The sequence below is a fragment of the Bubalus bubalis genome, chromosome 22 (assembly GCF_019923935.1).
Source record: "Bubalus bubalis isolate 160015118507 breed Murrah chromosome 22, NDDB_SH_1, whole genome shotgun sequence".
NCBI lineage: Eukaryota > Metazoa > Chordata > Mammalia > Artiodactyla > Bovidae > Bubalus > Bubalus bubalis.
Window position 1 is genome coordinate 35,937,605 of NC_059178.1, and position 21,360 is coordinate 35,958,964.

General features: G+C 38.7%; 1 protein-coding gene across 2 annotated transcripts in view; it reads right to left on the minus strand.

The window, feature by feature from the left end:
* Positions 1–1,696: 1,696 nt before the first annotated feature.
* Positions 1,697–21,360, minus strand: part of LOC102414570 (desmocollin-3) — a 53,444-nt gene continuing 33,780 nt past the window's right edge. Inside the window, exons 13-17 of one of the 2 annotated variants that reach the window (XM_025273215.3) lie at positions 19,624–19,848; positions 13,639–13,760; positions 4,647–4,904; positions 2,707–2,749; positions 2,482–2,623 (exon numbers count right to left, since the gene is read on the minus strand). In XM_025273215.3, the coding sequence (XP_025129000.3) occupies positions 2,723–2,749; positions 4,647–4,904; positions 13,639–13,760; positions 19,624–19,848 (632 nt within the window). In that variant the 3' untranslated portion in view covers positions 2,482–2,623; positions 2,707–2,722. Of the gene's footprint in view, positions 2,624–2,706; positions 2,750–4,646; positions 4,905–13,638; positions 13,761–19,623; positions 19,849–21,360 lie in introns of both variants that reach the window. The other variant, XM_006080220.4, reaches the window with a different exon arrangement.

A 21,360-nucleotide genomic window follows, 5' to 3' on the forward strand; every position in this document is an offset into this window, starting at 1 on the left:
TTCATGTCTATGTCTCTTTAAAACATGGCAGTGAGGGACTTCCCTGGCAATCCAGTGGTTAAGACTTCGCCTTCCAAAGCAGGGGGTGCAGGTTCAAAGCCTGGTAGGGGAAGTAGGATCTCATATGCCTCGTGGCCAAATAAATCAAAACATAAAACTGAAGCAATATTGTAACAAATTCAATAAAGACTTTAAAAGAGGTCCACATCCAAAAAAAATTTTTAAATAAATAAAACAGGGTAGTGATTAGGAAAATGACATTTTATAGTTTCCAGATTAAAACCCACTGCAGAAGTGATAGATTTGGGATCTTAGGACAGTCACAACTCACTTATGTAAAATTTTCATGCCCTCCCCCAACCCCTAGCTCCCTTTACCTGTTAAAATCTGACTGAGAGAACATGATTATTTGGCTCTAAACTTTTCAAAGTGTTGATCGGTGGGAGACATAAAGAAAATGGTGATAGAAGATTTATTTTTACCAGAATTAGGTTAAAAGAAGTTTTTAATATTAGCACCACAAAAAAAACATTTCATCTCTGGAAACCTGCCACCAGAAGTCAAGGAGCCTTAGCTGGAGGGAAACTTAGCCAGTCACGTTTGCTCCCAGTTCGTGGATAAGAAAAGAGACCAAAAAGCAAATCTACAGTTTCACCTAATTCCCCTCTTTCCACTGAAACCAAAAAAGCTTAATTAGCTGTATATGATTTTAAACATTACACAAATGTACATAACTATCTCCTGATATGCTTAGTTATCATGCAGCACCTAAGAACCAAACATAAGTTCTATTTTTTAGACCCTGTATTCCTATCAGAGGACACACCATACCCCAGCCACACTTAAAAGTAGTATCTTCTCCTTTGCTTTTTTACTTTGTTTTAGATGTTGCATTGATTAATGGTTATACAAATATTAATCAATAAATGATATATATGTGCAGAACCGGAGAAAGCAATGGCACCCCACTCCAGTACTCTTGCCTGGAAAATCCCATGGGCGGAGGAGCCTGGTAGGCTGCAGCCCATGGGGTCACTAAAAGTCGGAGACAACTGAGCAACTTTACTTTCACTTTTCACTTTCCTGCATTGGAGAAGGAAATGGCGACCCACTCCAGCCTGGAGAATCCCAGGGACAGCAGAGCCTGGTGGGCTGCCGTCTATGGGGTTGCACAGAGTTGGACACGACTGAAGCGACTTAGCAGTTAGCAGTATGTGCAGAACAGTGCTCCTATAGAACCTTGCTACCTCCTGGGCTAACTCAACAAATCTGCCTCCAAAGTCAAATAAAGAATTTTTTCTTTTTTTTGACAAGAGTCGGGGTGGGGAGTAGGTCCCAGTTCTTCATAGTTGCAAAATATTTAAATTAATTTAACCTTAAGTATTTTCTTTCAAAATTTTTTTCAACTAGTGATACCTATTATTTGTTGTCTATTTTTTTTATCATTTGAAGTAAGTATACAATAATGTGATATTAGGTTTATCATAAGAACAGATGCTAATTATTTAAAGTTTAAACATCCTTGCCTTGGGGAATTCTACAAGGCTTTCCAGAGGTTCTAGCACATGAACGAATTTGAGAAGCACTAATTTAAGCAGCATCTTGGAAGATGTTAAATTGCACCTAAGGTTTAAGTTTCCTTCCCTATATTTGTTTGATTCTTTCTAGCACTGTGTAGTATTTACCTGCTTTAATAAGGAACAATGTATTTTATTTGAAAATAGTAGTAAATACAAATGCCTGTTAATACTCATTGCTACCATAACAACAAAGGGAGTGTTTTTTCAGATTGACTCTATGGCATAATCACAGTCCATCTAAAAATAAGATACTCTAATTGCAAATGACTACTGTCAGTAGAAAAATAAAGAGCCACATGTGCTAAACATGCAAATGAAAATATGAAAGTACGATTCTCAAGAGGAGAAAAGCAACTTTTTCTCAGTGTAATTTTCATTACTGACAAGTTACCAAGAGTAGTCCTGAATCTCAGGGAAAGGTCTGTGGAGCAAAAATGGAATTTCTAGTCCAGAAAGCTGTTCTACTATATTCAATCAAGTACAAGTTTCTATTGTTGGACTAATATTTAGCCAATGCATTTACTGAAAACATATTTGTAAATGAGAGATGGTCCTTTATAGACCTTAAATCCAATGCTATAGCATGAGATTTCCTGGTTGACTATTTACTCAGTAATAAAAGAGGGAAAATCTGTTCTAACATTTTTAACTTCCTAAAAAAATCAGTGGCAAATTGCTTGAAAGTACAAATCGGTAGATAGCATAATTTTTAAAATTTAGAAAAATTCATAAATATTCATAATATCTATATATTGCTAGATATATAGAAATAAATTGAATTTTATAATATCTCTTTTAGAAAGATGATGTCTGACAAAGATATATCTAATTGTAGCACTGTAACATTATCTCTTTGTGCATGTTTCTGCTAAGGCAGTAAATTTGGCTTCCAAATTATTTAAAAAGTCAAGGCCGTCTTCTTCCTGCTTTTCACTGCAGCAACCCACAGAACCGGCTGGAGACCCTCTTCCTTCATAGTTGTACGTAAGGACATAATCTTGTGATGGCATGTGCTCTTCATCCTGATTACACAGATGCAATTTCTGTAAAAAAAAAAAAAAAAAGGGATTGTATTATTGTTTCAAACACACTGAAACCGATAAACATAAAATTTATTTTTATTTACCTTTTATGTTTAATTTTTAACCAGTGTGTCCTCTAATGGGTTCCTACATACAAAAAATGCACATGGTTGGTCTATATCACAGCCATACCACAAAGTCAGTACATTTTACATTTCTAGTAACCCATACAAATAAAAAAAAAAATGCACATTATATTTAAGTATATTTAAATTACTAGTGTAATATTTAAAATATTAATTAATATTTCATTTAATTGTTAAGCACAATTAAATTATTATTAAATTAAGGCTTAATTTAATAAATTTTAAATCTTAAAAATATAAGATTAAATTCTTATCCCTAAATTTTATATCACCACAAAATGGTGATAATATGCATAGTTATTTGGAATTTGAGCTTGGATAGTTAAACAGTCCTGATCTGGAGTCATAAGCTTAGTTTGTCAACTAGCTATATGAATTTGAGCAAGTTACTGAACATCTTTAAGCCTCAGTTTCCTGATTTCTAAAATAAGAATACGGACAATAACTATCTCACTGGATCATAATTAAATGACAAAATAATAATGCATGAAAAACACTCTTATTAAATGTTCAATCAACATCATCTAAAATTGCTATTATATGCAGAAATAATGTGGGTAAGGATTACCACATTGTCTTCAGAATCAAGTTTCCAAGAGAGCCAAAACACAGCAGGATAGAAAGATGCACAAATTTTCAGTGAAATTTAAAGATAATCAAGATAACCTACACTGTAAAAACTGGGCCAGAATAGAGGCCAGTGATCAGCCATATTTACCCTGGCTGGCTGTCACTGGCCTGTCTGTGAACTTGTCAGACTCATGAACTCCCTCCCTTTCTCACTGGTGTACCTATCCCTTCTCAAAACCAGCACATACTTCCTTGGCTTATGTTAGCAAGTGTCTCTCTTTATGACCATTTTAGCATCACACCCCATTATAGACATATACATTGGAGAACACCCCTAAGAGTGTTTCTTAAGCTTTGCTCCTCCTCAATCAACCTGATCTCATATGGTTACTGGCTGTCTAGAAACAGAAACGAGATTAACTCAGTACCAGAAAGAATACTTAATCCAGTGGCTCTCTACTCAGGTTGCACATTTGAATCATAGAGGAGATTAAAAATAAAAAAGAAAGAAAAGCCAAACCAATTAAATCAGAATCATTCAAGGTGAAGCACAGCATTAGCACTGTTTAAAAGCTCCCCAGTGAATTCTGAGGTGCTGCCATGACTGAAAATCCCTTACTGAACTTCACATCTTTTACATCCTTGCTTTCCTCTGATTAGCAACCACTATACGTTTGCATGGTGCATAGCTCATTATGGGCTTCTCTGATAGCTCAGATGGTAAAGAATCTGCCTGTGATATAGGAGACCAGGGTTCGATCCCTGGGTTGGGAAGATACCCTGGGGAAGGGAATGGCAACCCACTCCAATATTCTTGCCTGGGGAATCCCATGGACAGAGGATCCTGGCTAATTTGCATGGTGCTTTTACATAAAAAAAAAAATAGTTCAGACAGATCATATTATTTCATTTTCATTCTAGAATTCTGTACAGATGCTTTGCTTTCACAGAGAGATGCAGAATTGACTTGGGGATTTTTGTAATTGTGAAGAAAGAGATTTCCCCCTCTATTTTTCTAAATGAAAAGAGTTTGTGAGATAAACATACATCTAAAAGTGAAATGTAACTTCAGTGAGGAAGAGTAGACTCCTCCAATTTTCATGAGATTTTAGAAATTAAGAGAAATGTGACAGATGAAATAAAATCTTTGAACTTAAGTAATGAAACAAAATCAAAGAGCAGGGGCAAAAATAGCCAGAGAGTGAGAGGAAAAGATACATTGGAGAATATGAAAAAGAAGTTTCTGAAAATAGATGTTAATCTCAATTTCCTAAAGTTCTCCACTGGGACATTTAAATTGTAGAGACAGAATGCTCAGGGAAACTCACTTCACCAAGACGGGGTTGAGTGAAATTTTGCCACTCGGAGTAAGTGTATCTGGAGTTCTCCACCTCAACAGCGCCTCCTCTGCAGGAGTCCAGGGTGTGATGATGCCCAGCCCCGCGGCACGACTCCAGCGTATGCTGTCCTCCTTTCACCATTTCAATGCTTTCCTGCCCTCCATTTTTGACTCCAGATCCCATAGTGCCACAAAAGCCCTGGTTAGCATTGTTGACTGTCTGGGTCATAAACCCATTGGCAGAACACTGAAATAAAATAAAAGAGGACAATTCATATCGGTTGGAAATGGATTCGAAGTTAAGTCAAAAGGAGGCAAAGGAGAGAGCTTGTTTACTCCTAAATTTTTTATTCATTCATTCATTCAACAGACATTCATCATTTTCAGTTGTGTGCCCAGTCTAGGATGCAATAATAGAGACGTGGTCCCTCAGTGGCCCCAACGAGCTCTTACTCCAATGAGACAGAAAAACAGACAATCACTCTAGGAATATGATTACCGTGATGTATAGGTGAACACATCAGAGGGCTTCCCTGGTGGCTCGGTTGGTAAAGAATCTTTGTGCAATCAAGAGACTGCCTACAATGCAGGGCACCCAGGTTCAATCCCTCGGCTGAGAATATTTCTTGGAGGAGGAAATGGCAACCCACTACAGTATTCCTGCCTGGGAAATCCCATGGACAGAGGAGCCTGGTGGGCTACAGTCCATGGAGTCGCAAGAGTCGGACATGATTTAGCAACTACACCACCACATACGTGAACACAGAATGCTAGAGGGACAGAGGAAGAGTATGAAAATTCAAGCTCAGAGAAACTAAGTGGGACATACTGGGGAAACTCCAAGCCGAGGGACTCCTACTTGAAATGGGAGAAGAATACATTATTTGCAAGAAGATCTAGATGCAAACACAAATAGACTTCCTCGAGGGTTCTCAATTATAGCCTGTTGAGAATGGTTACCACGGATGTTCAGAGAGACAGAGAGAAGCTGGAGAGGTCACAAAAGGCTATGCTAAAATTTTTTAGAAAATCTTGAAGACTATCAGTTCAGTTCAATCGCTCAGTCGTGTTTGACTCTTTGTGACCCCATAGACTGCAGCACACCAGGCTTCCCTGTCCATCACCAACTCCCAGAGTTTACTCAAACTCATGTCCATTGAGTCGGTGATGCCACCCAACCATCTCATCCTCTGTCATCCCCTTCTCCTCCTGCCCTCAATCTTTCCCAGCATCAGGGTCTTTTCAAATGAGTCAGCTCTTTGCATCAGGTGGCCAAAGTATTGGAGTTTCAGCTTCAACATCAGTTCTTACAATGAATATTCAGGAGTGATTTCTTTTAGGATGGACTGGTTGGCAGTCCAAGGGACACTCAAGAGTCTTCTCCAACACCACAGTTCAAAAGCATCAATTCTTTGGCGCTCAACTTTCCTTATAGTTCAACTCTCACATCCATATATGACTACTGGAAAAACCACAGCTTTGACTAGTCAGATCTTTGTTGGCAAAGTAATGTCTCTGCTTTTTAGTATGCTGTCTAGGTTGGTCATAACTTTTCTGTCAAGGAGCAAGTGTCTTTTAATTTCATGGCTGCAGTCACCATCTGCAGTGATTTTGGAGCCCAAAAAATTAGTCTGTCATTGTTTCCAATGTTTCCCCATCTATTTGCCATAAAGGGATGGAACCAGATGCCATGATCTTAGTTTTCTGAATGTTAAGTTTTAAGCCAGGTTTTTCACTCTCCTCTTTCACTTTCATCAAGAGGCTCTATAGTCCTTCTTTGCTTTCTGCCATAAGGGTGGTGTCATCTGCATATCTGAGGTTATTGATATTTCTCCAGGCAATCTTGATTCCAACTTGGGCTTGATTCAGTCCAGGATTTCTCATGATGTACTATGCATATAAGTTAAATAAGCAGGATGACAATATATAGCCTTGACGTACTCCTTTTTCTATTTGGAACCAGTCTGTTGTTCCATGTCCAGTTCTAACTGTTGCTTCCTGACCTGCATACAGATTTCTCAGGAGGCAGGTCAGGTGTCTGGTATTCCCATCTCTCTCAGAATTTTCCACAGTTTATTGTGATCCACACAGTCAAAGGCTTTGGCATAGTCAATAAAGAGAAGTAGATGTTTTTCTGGAACTCTCTTTCTTTTTCGATGATCCAATGGATGTTTGCAATTTGATTTCTGGTTCCTCTGCCTTTTTTAAATCCAGCTTAAACATCTGGAAGTTCACGGTTCATGTACTATTGAAGCCTGGCTTGGAGAATTTTAAGCATTACTTTACTCGCGTATGAAATGAGTGCAATTGTGTGGTAGTTTGAGCATTCTTTGGCATTGCCTTTCTTTGGGATTGGAATGAAAATTGACCTTTTCCAGTCCTGTGGCCACTGCTGAGTTTTCCAAATTTGCTGGCATATTGAGTGCAGCACTTTCACAGCATCATCTTTCAGGATTTGAAATAGCTCAACTGGAATTCCATCACCTCCACTAGCTTTGTTCGTAGTGATGCTTTCTAAGGCCCACTTGACTTCACAGCCCAGGATGTCTGGCTCTAGGTGAGTGATCACACCATCATGATTATCTGGGTCGTGAAGATCTTTTTTGTACAGTTCTTCTGTGTATTCTTGCCACCTCTTCTTAATATCTTCTGCTTCTGTTAGGTCCATACCATTTCTGTTCTTTATTGTGCCCATGTTTGTATAAAATGTTCCCTCGATATCTCTGATTTTCTTGAAGAGATCTCTAGTCTTTCCCATTCTATTGTTTTCCTCTATTTCTTTGCATTGATCACTAAGGAAGGCTTTCTTATCTCTCCTTCCTATTCTTTGGAACTCTGAATTCAAATGGATATATCTTTCCTTTTCTCCTTAGCCTTTTGCATCTCTTCTTTTCATAGCTGCTTGTAAATCCTCTTCAGACAACCATTTTGTCTTTTTGCATTTCTTTTTCTTGGGGATGGTCTTGATCATTGCCTCCTGTACAATGTCATGAAGCTCCATCCATTGTTCTTCAGGCAGTCTATCAGATCTAATCACTTGAATTTACTTGTTACTTCCACTGTATAGTTGTAAGGGATTTGATTTAGGTCATACCTGAATCGTCTAGTGGTTTTCCCTACTTTCTTCAATTTAAGTCTGAATTTGGCAATAAGGAGTTCATGATCTGAGCCACAGTCAGCTCCTATTCTTGTTTTTGCCGACTGTATATAGCTTCTCCATCTTTGGCTGCAAAGTATATAATCAATCTGACTTCAGTATTGACCATCTGGTGATGTCCATGTGTAGAGTTTTCTCTTGTGTTGTTGGAAGAGGGTGTTTGCTATGAACAGTGCATTCTCTTGGCAAAACTCTGTTATCCTTTGCCCTGCTTCATTCTGGACTTCAAAGCCAACTTTGCCCGTTACTCCAAGTGTTTCGGAGAAGAAAATGGCACCCCACTCCAGTACTCTTGCCTGGAGAATCCCATGGACAGAGGAGCCTGGTGGGCTGCAGTCCATGGGGCCGCTAAGAGTTGGACCCAACTGAGTGACTTCACTTTCACTCTTCACTTTCATGCATTAGAGAAGGAAATGGCAACCCACTCCAGTGTTCTTGCCTGGAGACTCCCAGGGACGGGGGAACCTGGTGGGCTGCTGTCTATAGGATCGCACAGAGTCAGACACGACTGAAGCGACTTAGCAGCAGCAGCAGCCAGGTGTTTCTTGACTTCCTACTTTTGCATTCCAGCCTCCTATAATGGAAAGGACATCTTTTGGGGATGTTAGTTCTAGAAGGTCTTGTAGGTCTTCATAGAACCATTCAGCTTCAGCTTCTTCAGCATTATTGGTCAGGGCAGAGACTTGGATTACCATGATATTGAATGGTTTGCCTTGGAAAGTAACAGAGATCATTCTGTCGTTTTTGAGATTGCATCCAAGTACTGCATTTCAGACTCTTTTGTTGACTATATGGCTACTCTGTTTCTTTTAAGGGATTCCTGCCTGCAGTAGTAGATATAATGGTCATCTGAGTTAAATTCACCCATTCCAGTCCATTTTAGTTCACTGATTCCTAAAATGTCGATGTTCACTGTTGCCATCTCCTGTTTGACCACTTCCAATTTGCCTTGATTCATGGACCTAACACTCCAGGTTCCTATACAATATTGCTCTTTACAGTATTGGACTTTACTTCCATCACCAGTCACATCCACAATTGGGTGTTGTTTTTGCTTTGGCCCTGTCTCTTCATTCTTTCTGGAGGTAGTTCTCCACTGATCTCCAGTAGCATATTGGGTATCTACCGACCTGGGGAGTTCCTCTTTCAGTATCCTATCTTTTTGCCTTTTCATACTGTTCATGGGGTTCTCAAGGCAAGAATACTGAAGTGGTTTTCCATTCCCTTCTCCAGTGGACCACATTTTGTCAGAGTTTGAAGACTGCTGCTACTTCAGTCGTGTCCGACTCTGGAGTGGGTTTCCATTTCCTCCTCCAATGCTTGAAAGTGAAAAATGAAAGTGAAGTCGCTCAGTCGTGTCCGACTCTTCACGACCCCATAGATGGCAGCCCACCAGGCTCCCCCATCCCTGGGATTCTCCAGGCAAGAGTACTGGAGTGGGGTGCCATTGCCTTCTCCGAGTTTGAGACTATGGGGACTCAAAATAGGGATTTAATAACAGGCAGGGGACTTTTTGCTTTTGTTTTTGCAGCACTAGGTCTTAGTTGCGGCAAGAGGAATCTTTGTTTTGGCATGCAGGATCTTTAATTGCAGCATGTGAACTCCTTGCAGCATGCAGGATCTAGTTACCTAACCAGGGATCCAACCTGGACTCCCTGCATTGGGAGTGTGGAGTCTTAGCCACTAGACCACTTGGAAGTCCCAAGTGACATATTTTTTCTAAATAATATTAGACAACAATGTGAAAGACAATATGAAGGAGACAAGTTTAGTGTCATGGATATCAGAGAAGTCAAGAATAATTCTAGGTGAAAAATGACAAGGATCGAAACCAAAGTAGAAACAGTGACAATTAAAAGAAGAGGATGGACTCCATAGAAAGCTTACTGGTGGTTAGATGGATGAGGCAGCACAGGGAAGGTCAGGAGTTATTCCTATGTGTCCTGCTTGTGCAGCTAGACAGACGGCATAATTCACAGAAATGAAGGATGCCCTTGTAGGTGAGAGGAGGGTGAGCAAGTCAGTTTTGGACATGGTAAACTTGAGAAACCTGTGGTTATCCGAGATGAGTATATGAGAATGTAGTCTGGAGCTCAGGTGAGAGACCTGAGCTAAAGTATAATTCTGGGAGTCACTTCCATGTAGCAGGAGCTGAAACCATGGGAGTAAGTGATCTCATCCAGAGAAAACTGCAGACTGAAAGAAAACAAGCTAAGAATAGAACGACAAGAAAAATCATGTTTTAAGGGGTGGATAAAGGAATTAGAGCTGTGACAGAATTAATCTGGAATAACCATTGAGATAATATAGAACTAAACAGGCATGACTCTGCAGCTAACAGAGGATTAGGGTAAGGTCAATGTTGCAGAAAAAATCCAAGTAGGGTAAGAACTGGTTCAAATAAAGTAAGCACCCATGAGAGTCAAGTAAAAAAGTGGCCAGTGGTGATCCTTGTCAGGAAAATTTCCAGAGTGCTCAGTGAACAGGACTATAGTCTTGGAGAAATTAAGTAAAAATCTTTCTCTCAAAAAAATCAGTTTCAAAGAAAAAGAAATATGGAGAGATCTGGGGGAGGACAGAGTCAAGACAATGTTTGAAAATGAAAAAGATTTGATTAAACATTAACTTAATGGTGGAACTGCACATCAACCCTCCAGGTCATTGGGGAGAATTTGAGTTATAGCAAATCATAACCTTGGTGTATCAGTCCACACTGTAAACCTTCACTTTCATGACAACACCCCCAGTATAAATAGGTACCATTATGTCATCTTACTAATTTATTTTTTATATTTAATAGGCTGAGTCTCTATCAAAACAAGAATTTTCAAGTTCAGATGATTTACTGAATCTGAAATATATCCATAAAAGTCATATATACTATTTCACTGCCTGAGGAAAAAAATACAAGTAAAGAGAACTGAAAAGTAGCCATTTGGTGGCACTGTTATCCTACATTTTCCGCTTAGGTTGTTGCTACAGTTAAATTCTATTACCAAAAAAAAATTATTATCAAATCCTCTTGATGGCATGATTTACTCATTATAAGTACATGTTCAGAGATCATATTTTGAAGCTAGTGAAAGGGGAATTGGAAATAAACTAAAATCAAACCTGAACCCACAGTGCCATTTCACATTCTCTCTGATCTTGGTTCCTTCCCACCCACCTCCAAGGACCTCCCTGAAGTTTGTTCTCACGGGGCATCAGCAACTCCTTCTCCATATCAAGGATTTTCAGATTTACTTTTTCAGTTTTGATATTTTACCCAACTCGTAACTCCATGTGAATGCCTTTGACTTAAACTCAGATCTAAAGTTACCACTTTTACTCATTGCATTAAAATAAGTTTACATACAAACTGTGAAATATTGTTGCATTTTGTAAAAATATGCCTAAAATTATACACTGGTATAAAATTAATAATTTCAAGTCCTTTTGAGAAGTGCTAGTAACAGAGAACAGGTAAATAGGTGTGAGTATGTTATACTGAAGCAGCTGATCAACGCCACCGACTCCAGCACCAAATGGCAAAGAAAAAACAGTGAGTGCAACACAGTCATTCCATTCCTAGACATAAAATAAGAAGTTACTATGAGTAAAATAGGGATAAGAAATATTTTAAATGTATAAATAAGATTGTTTACCACCAACCATGGTATAATGGTAAAAGAATCTGTCTGCCAATGCAGGAGATGCAGGAAACATGGGTTTGATCCCTGGGTTAGGAAGATCCCTGGAAGAGGAAATAGCAACCCACTCCAGTATTCTTGCCTGGAAAATCCCACGGACAGAAGAGCATGGCAAGCTAGAGTTGATGGGGTCACAAAGAGTCGGACATGACTGAGCACTCAAGATTGTTTACTTTTAAATAACAAAATAAAAAGTAGAGTCAATGTGACAGAAGCTATAAGCCAGGGACAGTGACTTGATATCAGGCCTTTTCTACATCTCAGGGTGAATATAGATATTTCTTATCAACTGTTTTTCTTTCACTTCCTTTCCACCGTCAGACAAAATCATAACTCATCTATGTTTGACATGCCTGCATGAGATACCCTGTAATATTTCTCCATCCATAAAATAGATTTCGTCCCTAGTCCTTGACTCATACTCTCTGGGCTTCCCTGGTAGCTCAGCTGATAAAGTATCTGCCTGCAATGCAGGAAACACCAGTTCAATTCCTGGGTTGGGAAGATCCCCTGGAGAAGAGATAGCCTACTCACTCCAGTATTCTTGGGTTTCCTTGGTGGCTCAGTTGGTAAAGAATCTGCCTGCAATGTGGGAGACCTGGGTTCAATCCCTGGGTCGGGAAGATCCCCTGGAGAAGGGAAAGGCTACCCATTCCAATATCCTGACCTGGAGAATTCCAAGGACTGTAAAGTCCATGGGGTTACAAGAGTCGGACACGACTAAACGACTGCAACCCCATCGACTCAGGCCTGCCAGGCTCCTCTGTCCATAGGATTTTCCAGGCAAGAGTACTGGAGTGGATTACTATTTCTTCTTCTAGGGATCTTCCTGACCCAGGGATCAAACCCACATCTCCTGCATCTCCTGCTTTGGCAGGCGGATTCTTTACCACTGCACCATGGTTGGTGGTCAACAATCTTATTTATACATTTAAAATATTTCTTATTCATCCATATTTCAATTTTCCCATAATCATTATTCTAGAAGAGTTATCTAGCTCATGCTGAAACTACCAAAAGATCCCAATTATTTATCCTCCCCAGTCCTATGTTTTCCCAGTCTTGTTGGTCAGCATACCAGTTCAGCATCACACTACTTACATTATGCCACTTTCATGCAGAAAAGCCATGACTAGCTCTCCCGTATCAAGAGAATATAAAAGTCTCATCTCCCACTGCTTTTTTATTACATTCTCTTCCTCCAGAACCTAATTCAAGTGTCAAATCTCTATTCCAGAACATCATTTCTTCCATTTTAAATCAATTTGTGTACTATTTGTTGAATAATCCCTAAACGTTGCCATCTCCTTTTTTCATTCATTAGGCTGTTGTTCATATCTTCACTTTCAAACCCTCCCTATTCTTTAAGTTACAGACTAATCTCTGAATCTTCCACCAGGCCTAGAAAGGCGATCTCTGGTTTGATCCAGAAATCATGAATATACTTATGCAGCACCAGTATCTTTAAACTCCACCTGTACCCTACCAAACTGGTGCTGTTTACTGTCATGCTCCTATTTAGTTTTCCCACAAGAGTAGATTCAATTTTTCATAAAGTGAAATCTTTTTGAGGGAAGAATATGCCTTATAGGAACTCTTATATATTTCCCCAAAAAGAGAAGCTTAGGCCCAAGCACTGCAGAGATATGTAAGAAAAAATAGTGGCAGTCATCTTCCAATCTAAACCTGTCCCCCACACACATACATTTTTTAAAACACATATATCTTTTTTATATTTTCTTAGTTTATCTTGAGAGTTCTCAGCAAGTTTTTCCTATTATAAATGGTCAAAGAGTGAGATAAATAATATCTGAAAATACACATTGTAGAGGGCAGTCAAAAAGATTGCTCTTATAGTAAATTCACAACATCAAAGCAGTACTAGTAAATCATAACACGAGAGGATGGAAAAAAGATAACTAAAACAATATAACTGGTGTAAGATGTTTAATAAATGCCACTACATAAGTCTTTGAATATTGGCAGATAAAATATGTATGCCTACAAAATCTGACCAAATTAAGAATATAAATTAACTCCTAAATTTTATAGTAACTTCATAAAGATGAGTTAAAGAAATTATGGAAAATACTCAGAGATAAATATCCATTTTTAAAAAAAAAATCACTTACCACCTTATCATCTCCAGGTGCTTCTGTGTTTGATATAATTAGATTTTGCTGGGCCAAATCATCTGGAAAAGCTTTTTTATTTCTGGCACTAACAATTCCACATACTAAAGTTAGCAATATAGCTGAGTTAAAAACAAAAACAAAAGTTTAACATGAGCAGAATAAAATACTCATCTTTTATTTCTTATTACCTAAGATACACAAGAAGAAAATAAGACACTGAACATGGTGTCCCACAGATGACCTTGGCCTTTCTAAAGTAATAGGCCATGATTTGGCTTACTTTTAAAATTTAAAGTAATTATATTTATATTTTGATTACAGCCCTCTTTAAGAGTTTGAATTCCACCCACCATTTAAGTATTTCAAATCATGAATTTTTAAAAAATTAATTATATTTATTTAAACAAAGACTTTAAAGAGATTTACTGACTTACAAAAGAATGGTTTGCCAATGTGAAAATATAACAAAACAGACTTCTCCCCCCACCACTGCCCACCCCAGAATAGAATTATCTCCCCAGGTATCTTAATTAAATTTACTTTGTAATTTGCATATCAGAATTCTCATTCTACCTAATAACTGTACGAAGCTGGACTATGTGATAATATAACTAATAGCAACAGCAACCACAATTCTTCACAAGGTTCAATAAGCCCTCATACCAAGGACTGGCAACCTATAGCCCTGAATCCAGCCCACCGTGCTGTGTATCACTCATGAGCTGTGGTTTTTGTATTTTTAAATGACTGAAAAAATTCAAAAGAATAATAGTTAAGATTTTCTATTTCTTCCTGATCGAGTTTTGGAAAGTTGTACTTTTCTAAGAATTTGTCCATTTCTTCCTCGTTGTCCATTTTATTGGCATATAATTGTTGATAGTAGTCTCTTATGATCCTTTGTATTTCTGTGTTGTCTGTTGTGATCTCTCCATTTTCATTTCTAATTTTATTGATTTGATTTTTCTCCCTTTGTTTCTTGATGAGTCTGGCTAATGGTTTGTCAATTTTATTTATCCTTTCAAAGAACCAGCTTTTGGTTTTGTTGATTTTTGCTATGGTCTCTTTTGTTTCTTTTGCATTTATTTCTGCTCTAATTTTTAAGATTTCTTTCCTTCTACTAACCCTGGGGTTCTTCATTTCTTCCTTTTCTAGTTGCTTTAGGTGTAGAGTTAGGTTATTTATTTGACTTTTTTCTTGTTTCTTGAGGTGTGCCTGTATTGCTATGAACTTTCCCCTTAGGACTGCTTTTACCGTGTCCCACAGGTTTTGGGTTGTTGTGTTTTCATTTTCATTCGTTTCTATGCAAATTTTGATTTCTTTTTTGATTTCTTCTGTGATTTGTTGGTTATTCAGCAGTGTGTTGTTCAGCCTCCATATGTTGGATTTTTTAATAGTTTTTCTCCTGTAATTGAGATCTAATCTTACTACCTCAACATAATCAAAGCTATATATGACAAACCCACAGCAAACATTATCCTCAATGGTGAAAAATTGAAAGCATTTCCTCTAAAGTCAGGAACAAGACAAGGGTGCCCACTTTCACCATTACTATTCAACATAGTTTTGGAAGTTTTGGCCACAGCAATCAGAGCAGAAAAAGAAATAAAAGGAATCCAAATTGGAAAAGAAGAAGTAAAGCTCTCACTGTTTGCAGATGACATGATCCTCTACATAGAAAACCCTAAAGACTCCACCAGAAAATTACTAGAACTAATCAATGACTATAGTAAAGTTGCAGGATATAAAATCAACACACAGAAATCCCTTGCATTCCTATACACTAATAATGAGAAAACAGAAAGAGAAATTAAGGAAACAATTCCATTCACCATTGCAACGGAAAGAATAAAATACTTAGGAATATATCTACCTAAAGAATCTAAAGACCTATATATAGAAAACTATAAAACACTGGTGAAAGAAATCAAAGAGGACACTAACAGATGGAGAAATATACCATGTTCATGGATTGGAAGAATCAATATAGTGAAAATGAGTATACTACCCAAAGCAATCTATAGATTCAATGCAATCCCTATCAAGCTACCAACAGCATTCTTCACAGAGCTAGAACAAATAATTTCACAATTTGTATGGAAATACAAAAAACCTCGAATAGCCAAAGCGATCTTGAGAAAGAAGAATGGAACTGGAGGAATCAACCTACCTGACTTCAGGCTCTACTACAAAGCCACAGTTATCAAGACAGTATGGTACTGGCACAAAGACAGAAATATAGATCAATGGAACAAAATAGAAAGCCCAGAGATAAATCCACGCACATATGGACACCTTATCTTCGACAAAGGAGGCAAGAATATACAATGGATTAAAGACAATCTCTTTAACAAGTGGTGCTGGGAACTCTGGTCAACCACTTGTAAAAGAATGAAACTAGAACACTTTCTAACACCATACACAAAAATAAACTCAAAATGGATTAAAGATCTAAACGTAAGACCAGAAACTATAAAACTCCTAGAGGAGAACATAGGCAAAACACTCTCTGACATACATCACAGCAGGATCCTCTATGACCCACCGCCCAGAATATTGGAAATAAAAGCAAAAATAAACAAATGGGACCTAATTAACCTTAAAAGCTTCTGCACATCAAAGGAAACTATTAACAAGGTGAAAAGACAGCCTTCAGAATGGGAGAAGATAATAGCAAATGAAGCAACTGACAAACAACTAATCTCGAGAATATACAAGCAACTCCTACAGCTCAACTCCAGAAAAATAAATGACCCAATCAAAAAATGGGCCAAAGAACTAAATAGACATTTCTCCAAAGAAGACATACAGATGGCTAACAAACACATGAAAAGATGCTCAACATCACTCATTATCAGAGAAATGCAAATCAAAACCACTATGAGGTACCATTTCACACCAGTCAGAATGGCTGCGATCCAAAAGTCTACAAGTAATAAATGCTGGAGAGGGTGTGGAGAAAAGGGAACCCTCTTACACTGTTGGTGGGAATGCAAACTAGTACAGCCACTATGGAGAACAGTGTGGAGATTCCTTAAAAAACTGGAAATAGACATGCCTTATGATCCAGCAATCCCACTGCTGGGCATACACACTGAGAAAACCAGAAGGGAAAGAGACACGAGTACCCCAATGTTCATCGCAGCACTGTTTATAATAGCCAGGACATGGAAGCAACCTAGATGTCCATCAGCAGATGAATGGATAAGCAAGCTGTGGTACATATACACAATGGAGTATTATTCAGCCATTAAAAAGAATACATTTGAATCAGTTCTAATGAGGTGGATGAAACTGGAGCCTATTATACAGAGTGAAGTAAGCCAGAAAGAAAAACACCAATACAGTATACTAACGCATATATATGGAATTTAGAAAGATGGTAACAATAACCCTGTGTACGAGACAGCAAAAGAGACACTGATGTATAGAACAGTCTTATGGACTCTGTGGGAGAGGGAGAGGGTGGGAAGATTTGGGAGAATGGCATTGAAACATGTAAAATATCATGTATGAAATGAGATGCCAGTCCAGGTTCGATGCACGATACTGGATGCTTGGGGCTGGTGCACTGGGACGACCCAGAGGGATGGAATGGGGAGGGAGGAGGGAGGAGGGTTCAGGATGGGGAACACATGTATACCTGTGGCGGATTCATTTTGATATTTGGCAAATCTAATACAGTTATGTAAAGTTTAAAAATAAAATAAAATTTAAAAAAAAAAAAAAAAAAAAAAAAAAGAATAATAGTTTATTACATGTGAACACTATATGAAATTCAAATTTTAATGTCCATAAATCGAGTTCTAATGGAACACAGTCATGCCAGTGGTTTAAATATTTTCTATGGCTGCTCTCTCGCTACAAGAGCAGATGTGATTGGTTACAACTGAAACCAGATGGCCGGGAAAGTTTAAAATATATACTGTCTGGCCCTTTACAGGGGCTTCCCCTGGTAGCTTAGATGGAAAAGAATCCACCTGCAACGTAGGAGACCCAGGTTTAATTCTTGGGGCCGGAAGATCCCCTGGAGGAGGAAATGGAAAGTGGACCAACCCGTCACATCGTGGCCCCTTGTTACTTTTCTGGCTCCATTTCTTACTCCTTTTCCCTCACCCCCTACTCTCAAGCCACTTCAAGCTCCTTGCCTTCCTTGATTTCTCCAAGCATTCCCTCAGCTTAGGGCCTCTGAACTGACTTTACCCTCTGACGCAAAAACTCTTGGCTGATTCTTTCACCTCTTTCAAAAATCATCAAGGATAACCTTCTCACTTAGGCTGGCCCAACCATCTATTGAAAATGACCATCACTAACATCCAACCTCACCCTCACCCAGACACACTCTACCCCACTATAGACCCTAATTATTTGGCTCTATTTTTCCCTCCAGGGTGTTTATTTATCACTTTACTGTCACAAGGAAGACTTTGTTTTGGTTTGTTAATTTTCATCTGCTCTGTCCATTGATGAAACCCAAGCACCTAGACACTTCCAGTATATAGTAGGTGCTCAGCATATATTGGGCTTCCCTGATAGCTCAGTTGGTAAAGAATCTGCCTCCAATGCAGGCAACCCCAGGTCAGGAAGATCCCCTGGAGAAGGGATAGGCTACCCACTCCAGTATTCTTGGGCTTCCCTTGTGGCTCAGCTAGCAAGGCAATGGGAAAGGCTATCCACTCCAGTATTCTGGCCTGGAGAATTCCATGGACTGTATATGGGGTCGCAAAGAGTCAGACACAACTGAGTGACTTTCACTTTCTCTTTTTCAACATATATTAGTATTTATTTTGTTGAGTTGACGAAAAACAATGAACACATTAAAAATGTACCATGCACTGTTTTAAGCTCTTCATGTGCATTAACTCAGTGAATCTTCAGTGTTACCCCATAAAATAGCTATTATAGGGCTTTCCTGGTGGCTCAGTGGTAAAGAATCCACCTGCCCATGCAGGAGACATGGGTTCAAACCCTGGTCCAGGAAGATCCCACATGCTGTGGGACAACTAGGCCCATGAGCCACAATTACTGAGCCCATGTTCCAGAGCCTGTGAGTGCCAACTACTGAACCCACACACCACAACTACCGAAGCCCATGCCCTAGAGCCCATGCTCCACAACAAGAGAATACACGCAATGAGAAAGCTGGGCTGTGAACTAGAGAGCAGCCCTCACTCACTGCAACTTGAGAAAAATCCCCAGGCACGCAGCAACGAATGCCCAGCACAGCCATAAATAAATAGATAAATAAAACTTTTTTAAAAATAAATAAGAAAATAAGCTACTACAGTCATCCCCTTTTCAGTGAAGGAAACTGAAGCACAGTAAAAAGTAACTTGCCCCATATAACACGGCTTAAAAATAATACAGCCAAAGTCCAAAACCAGACAGTCTGGTTCCAGAGTCTTACTCTTAACCACTAGTCCTATCACAGAATAAAGGAGCAACAGCTAAAATAGGCTGAAGGATTGGATGGACATAAAAAGACAAGAAAAAAACATGGCACCATTGGGAACTACACAACTGGTGAGAAGGAAGTTAACAGAATTTAATAAAGCTGGCAGGGTACACCTAAGAAGAAATACTGCTGTGATTTGAACATCTCCCACAAATCTGTAACTGAAACGAAATGATGTAAAATGCAAGTGGCTTTTGGTGGACTTGCATGTGGCAGAAGTTTTTAGATTGTTTGATTTGAGCCTTAAAAGGGGTAATACGAGGACCAAGAAATAAAAGCTACACCGTGACGGGTTTGGCACGATCTAAGGAATTTTCAACAGTTCTGTCCCAGTATGAAGTCTCTGATCTCCAAAAGGATCTTGCTACCTCTCACAGAAAGAGGCAATCAGAACTCAGAAAATAACACAAAAAGAATTTGTAAAGGGGACTCATGTCTGATGGATGGTTGGTCAAGATTTGTTTTTAAAGACCTTTTCTTGCACTCATACTTGTCTTTTATGTTAACACTGGGTAAGTAAAGGGACTTACAGAAAAGTAGTGCTATGCCCAGAAGTATGGCAAGGATCGCCCATTTGCCAAGTATCACGTCCGCCCTCCGTGCAGCGGCCCGGCATTGAACAGGGTTAGTACAATCACAGAGGTTCACTCTCAAGATTTTTGTTGCAGATAGCCCTGCTCTGTCTTTTACAGCAACAGGAATGAAATATTCTTGAAATTGGGCATTTTTCTGATATGCAAGACGGGCAGCTGTATCTGAAAGAAAATAAAGGAATTATATTTTTAATGAACATGAATTCCTCTTTAAAATTTGTTTTACCACCTCTATTTTTTTAAAGATACCATTCTCGGAGAACCACCTGCACGTGAAAATGGATGAAAAAAGATGACGATCTTCAACCTTTTCAAGCATTAATATCACCATATAAATGTCACCCACTGTAACTTTTTCGAAGAGAGGCTTAAAGAAATAACTTGGCATTGCAGTGACCCAGTAGCATATCAGCAACATTTAATATCCCCTTATCTCTTCCCTTATCAACAAGCTAATGATGCTAGATTGGCTCTTGACATACACTCTAAGCATTTCTCTAAAGTAGCAGCTTACGATACTCATAAAAAATTAACACCAATAGTTACACGTAACAGATGTCCTATGTTGATATTCTCTTATTTATTTACCTCCTGGTACCTGTCCACTGTCTTTAGGTATAAGACAATGTTTCAAAACACAACAGACCCTTGGTTAATAACGCCTTCCCTCTGTAAGTCATCTCAATACCAGAAAGCTAATGAACATCCCCCAGGCTAGGTAGGCTCACATCAACATGGATATAGTTATATCCTAACAACACAAATTTATACAAACTGTGATATTTCCCCCATGATCTTGTCACCTTATTTCAATGATCCATATTATCAACTGGCCAAAAGCTCCACACACTTTCAATGGCAACGACAATATTTTGGGTTTTGTAATAAATGAAATGACAAAATACCGCAATGTACATCCTGGAAGTGATTTGTAATGTTTAAGCATTTCTTAAATGCACTGTTAGAGCTAGTAAGAACTTCAAAGATTTCTGGCTGTACCTCAGACCCAAAGCTCCCCAGAGGAATGTGAATTACCACTGAGGGTTATTTGGAACTTTTGCAGGATTATATTGTGCCGTAAGTAAAACCTTTCAAATCCCTCTCGTCCCTCAAGACCACAAGCTGAGCCATATCCATGTCTCATTCATTCATATTAGTACAGCAGCCTCTGACTTTCCTTGCCATTCAACTCTGTCCTCTTCAGATTACCCTCCTAATTGTTATCCCTGTCACTTCTTTAAAGACATAAATCCAATACAGCATTGTCTTGCATGCACACTCTTAAAGGTCAGTCTGGCTGGTACAGAAGGCCCTTCACCACCAGATTCCATCCTTCCTCCTGCCAAGCTCTCGGCATTCCTACTAAAACCTTCTAAACACCAGTGCTTACTTATTGTCCTGGTATTTTCCTTCTTTTATGCATATTTGTTTATCAAACATTTTTTAAGGAGTTAGTGTCTATTAAGCACTGGACTAGGTGCTGGAAATACACAGATGGGTTAGAAAAGTTCTGAGGAAGTCATGTAATAGAGTAGAAATGTAAACAGATAATAATACAACATGAAGATTATATGTAGACAAAATAGGTCAATAGTAGGTTCTCCATAAATATTATGAATTAATACCAAGCTAGAAGTGGGCAGGCTTCCCTGATGGCTCAGTGGTAAAGAATCC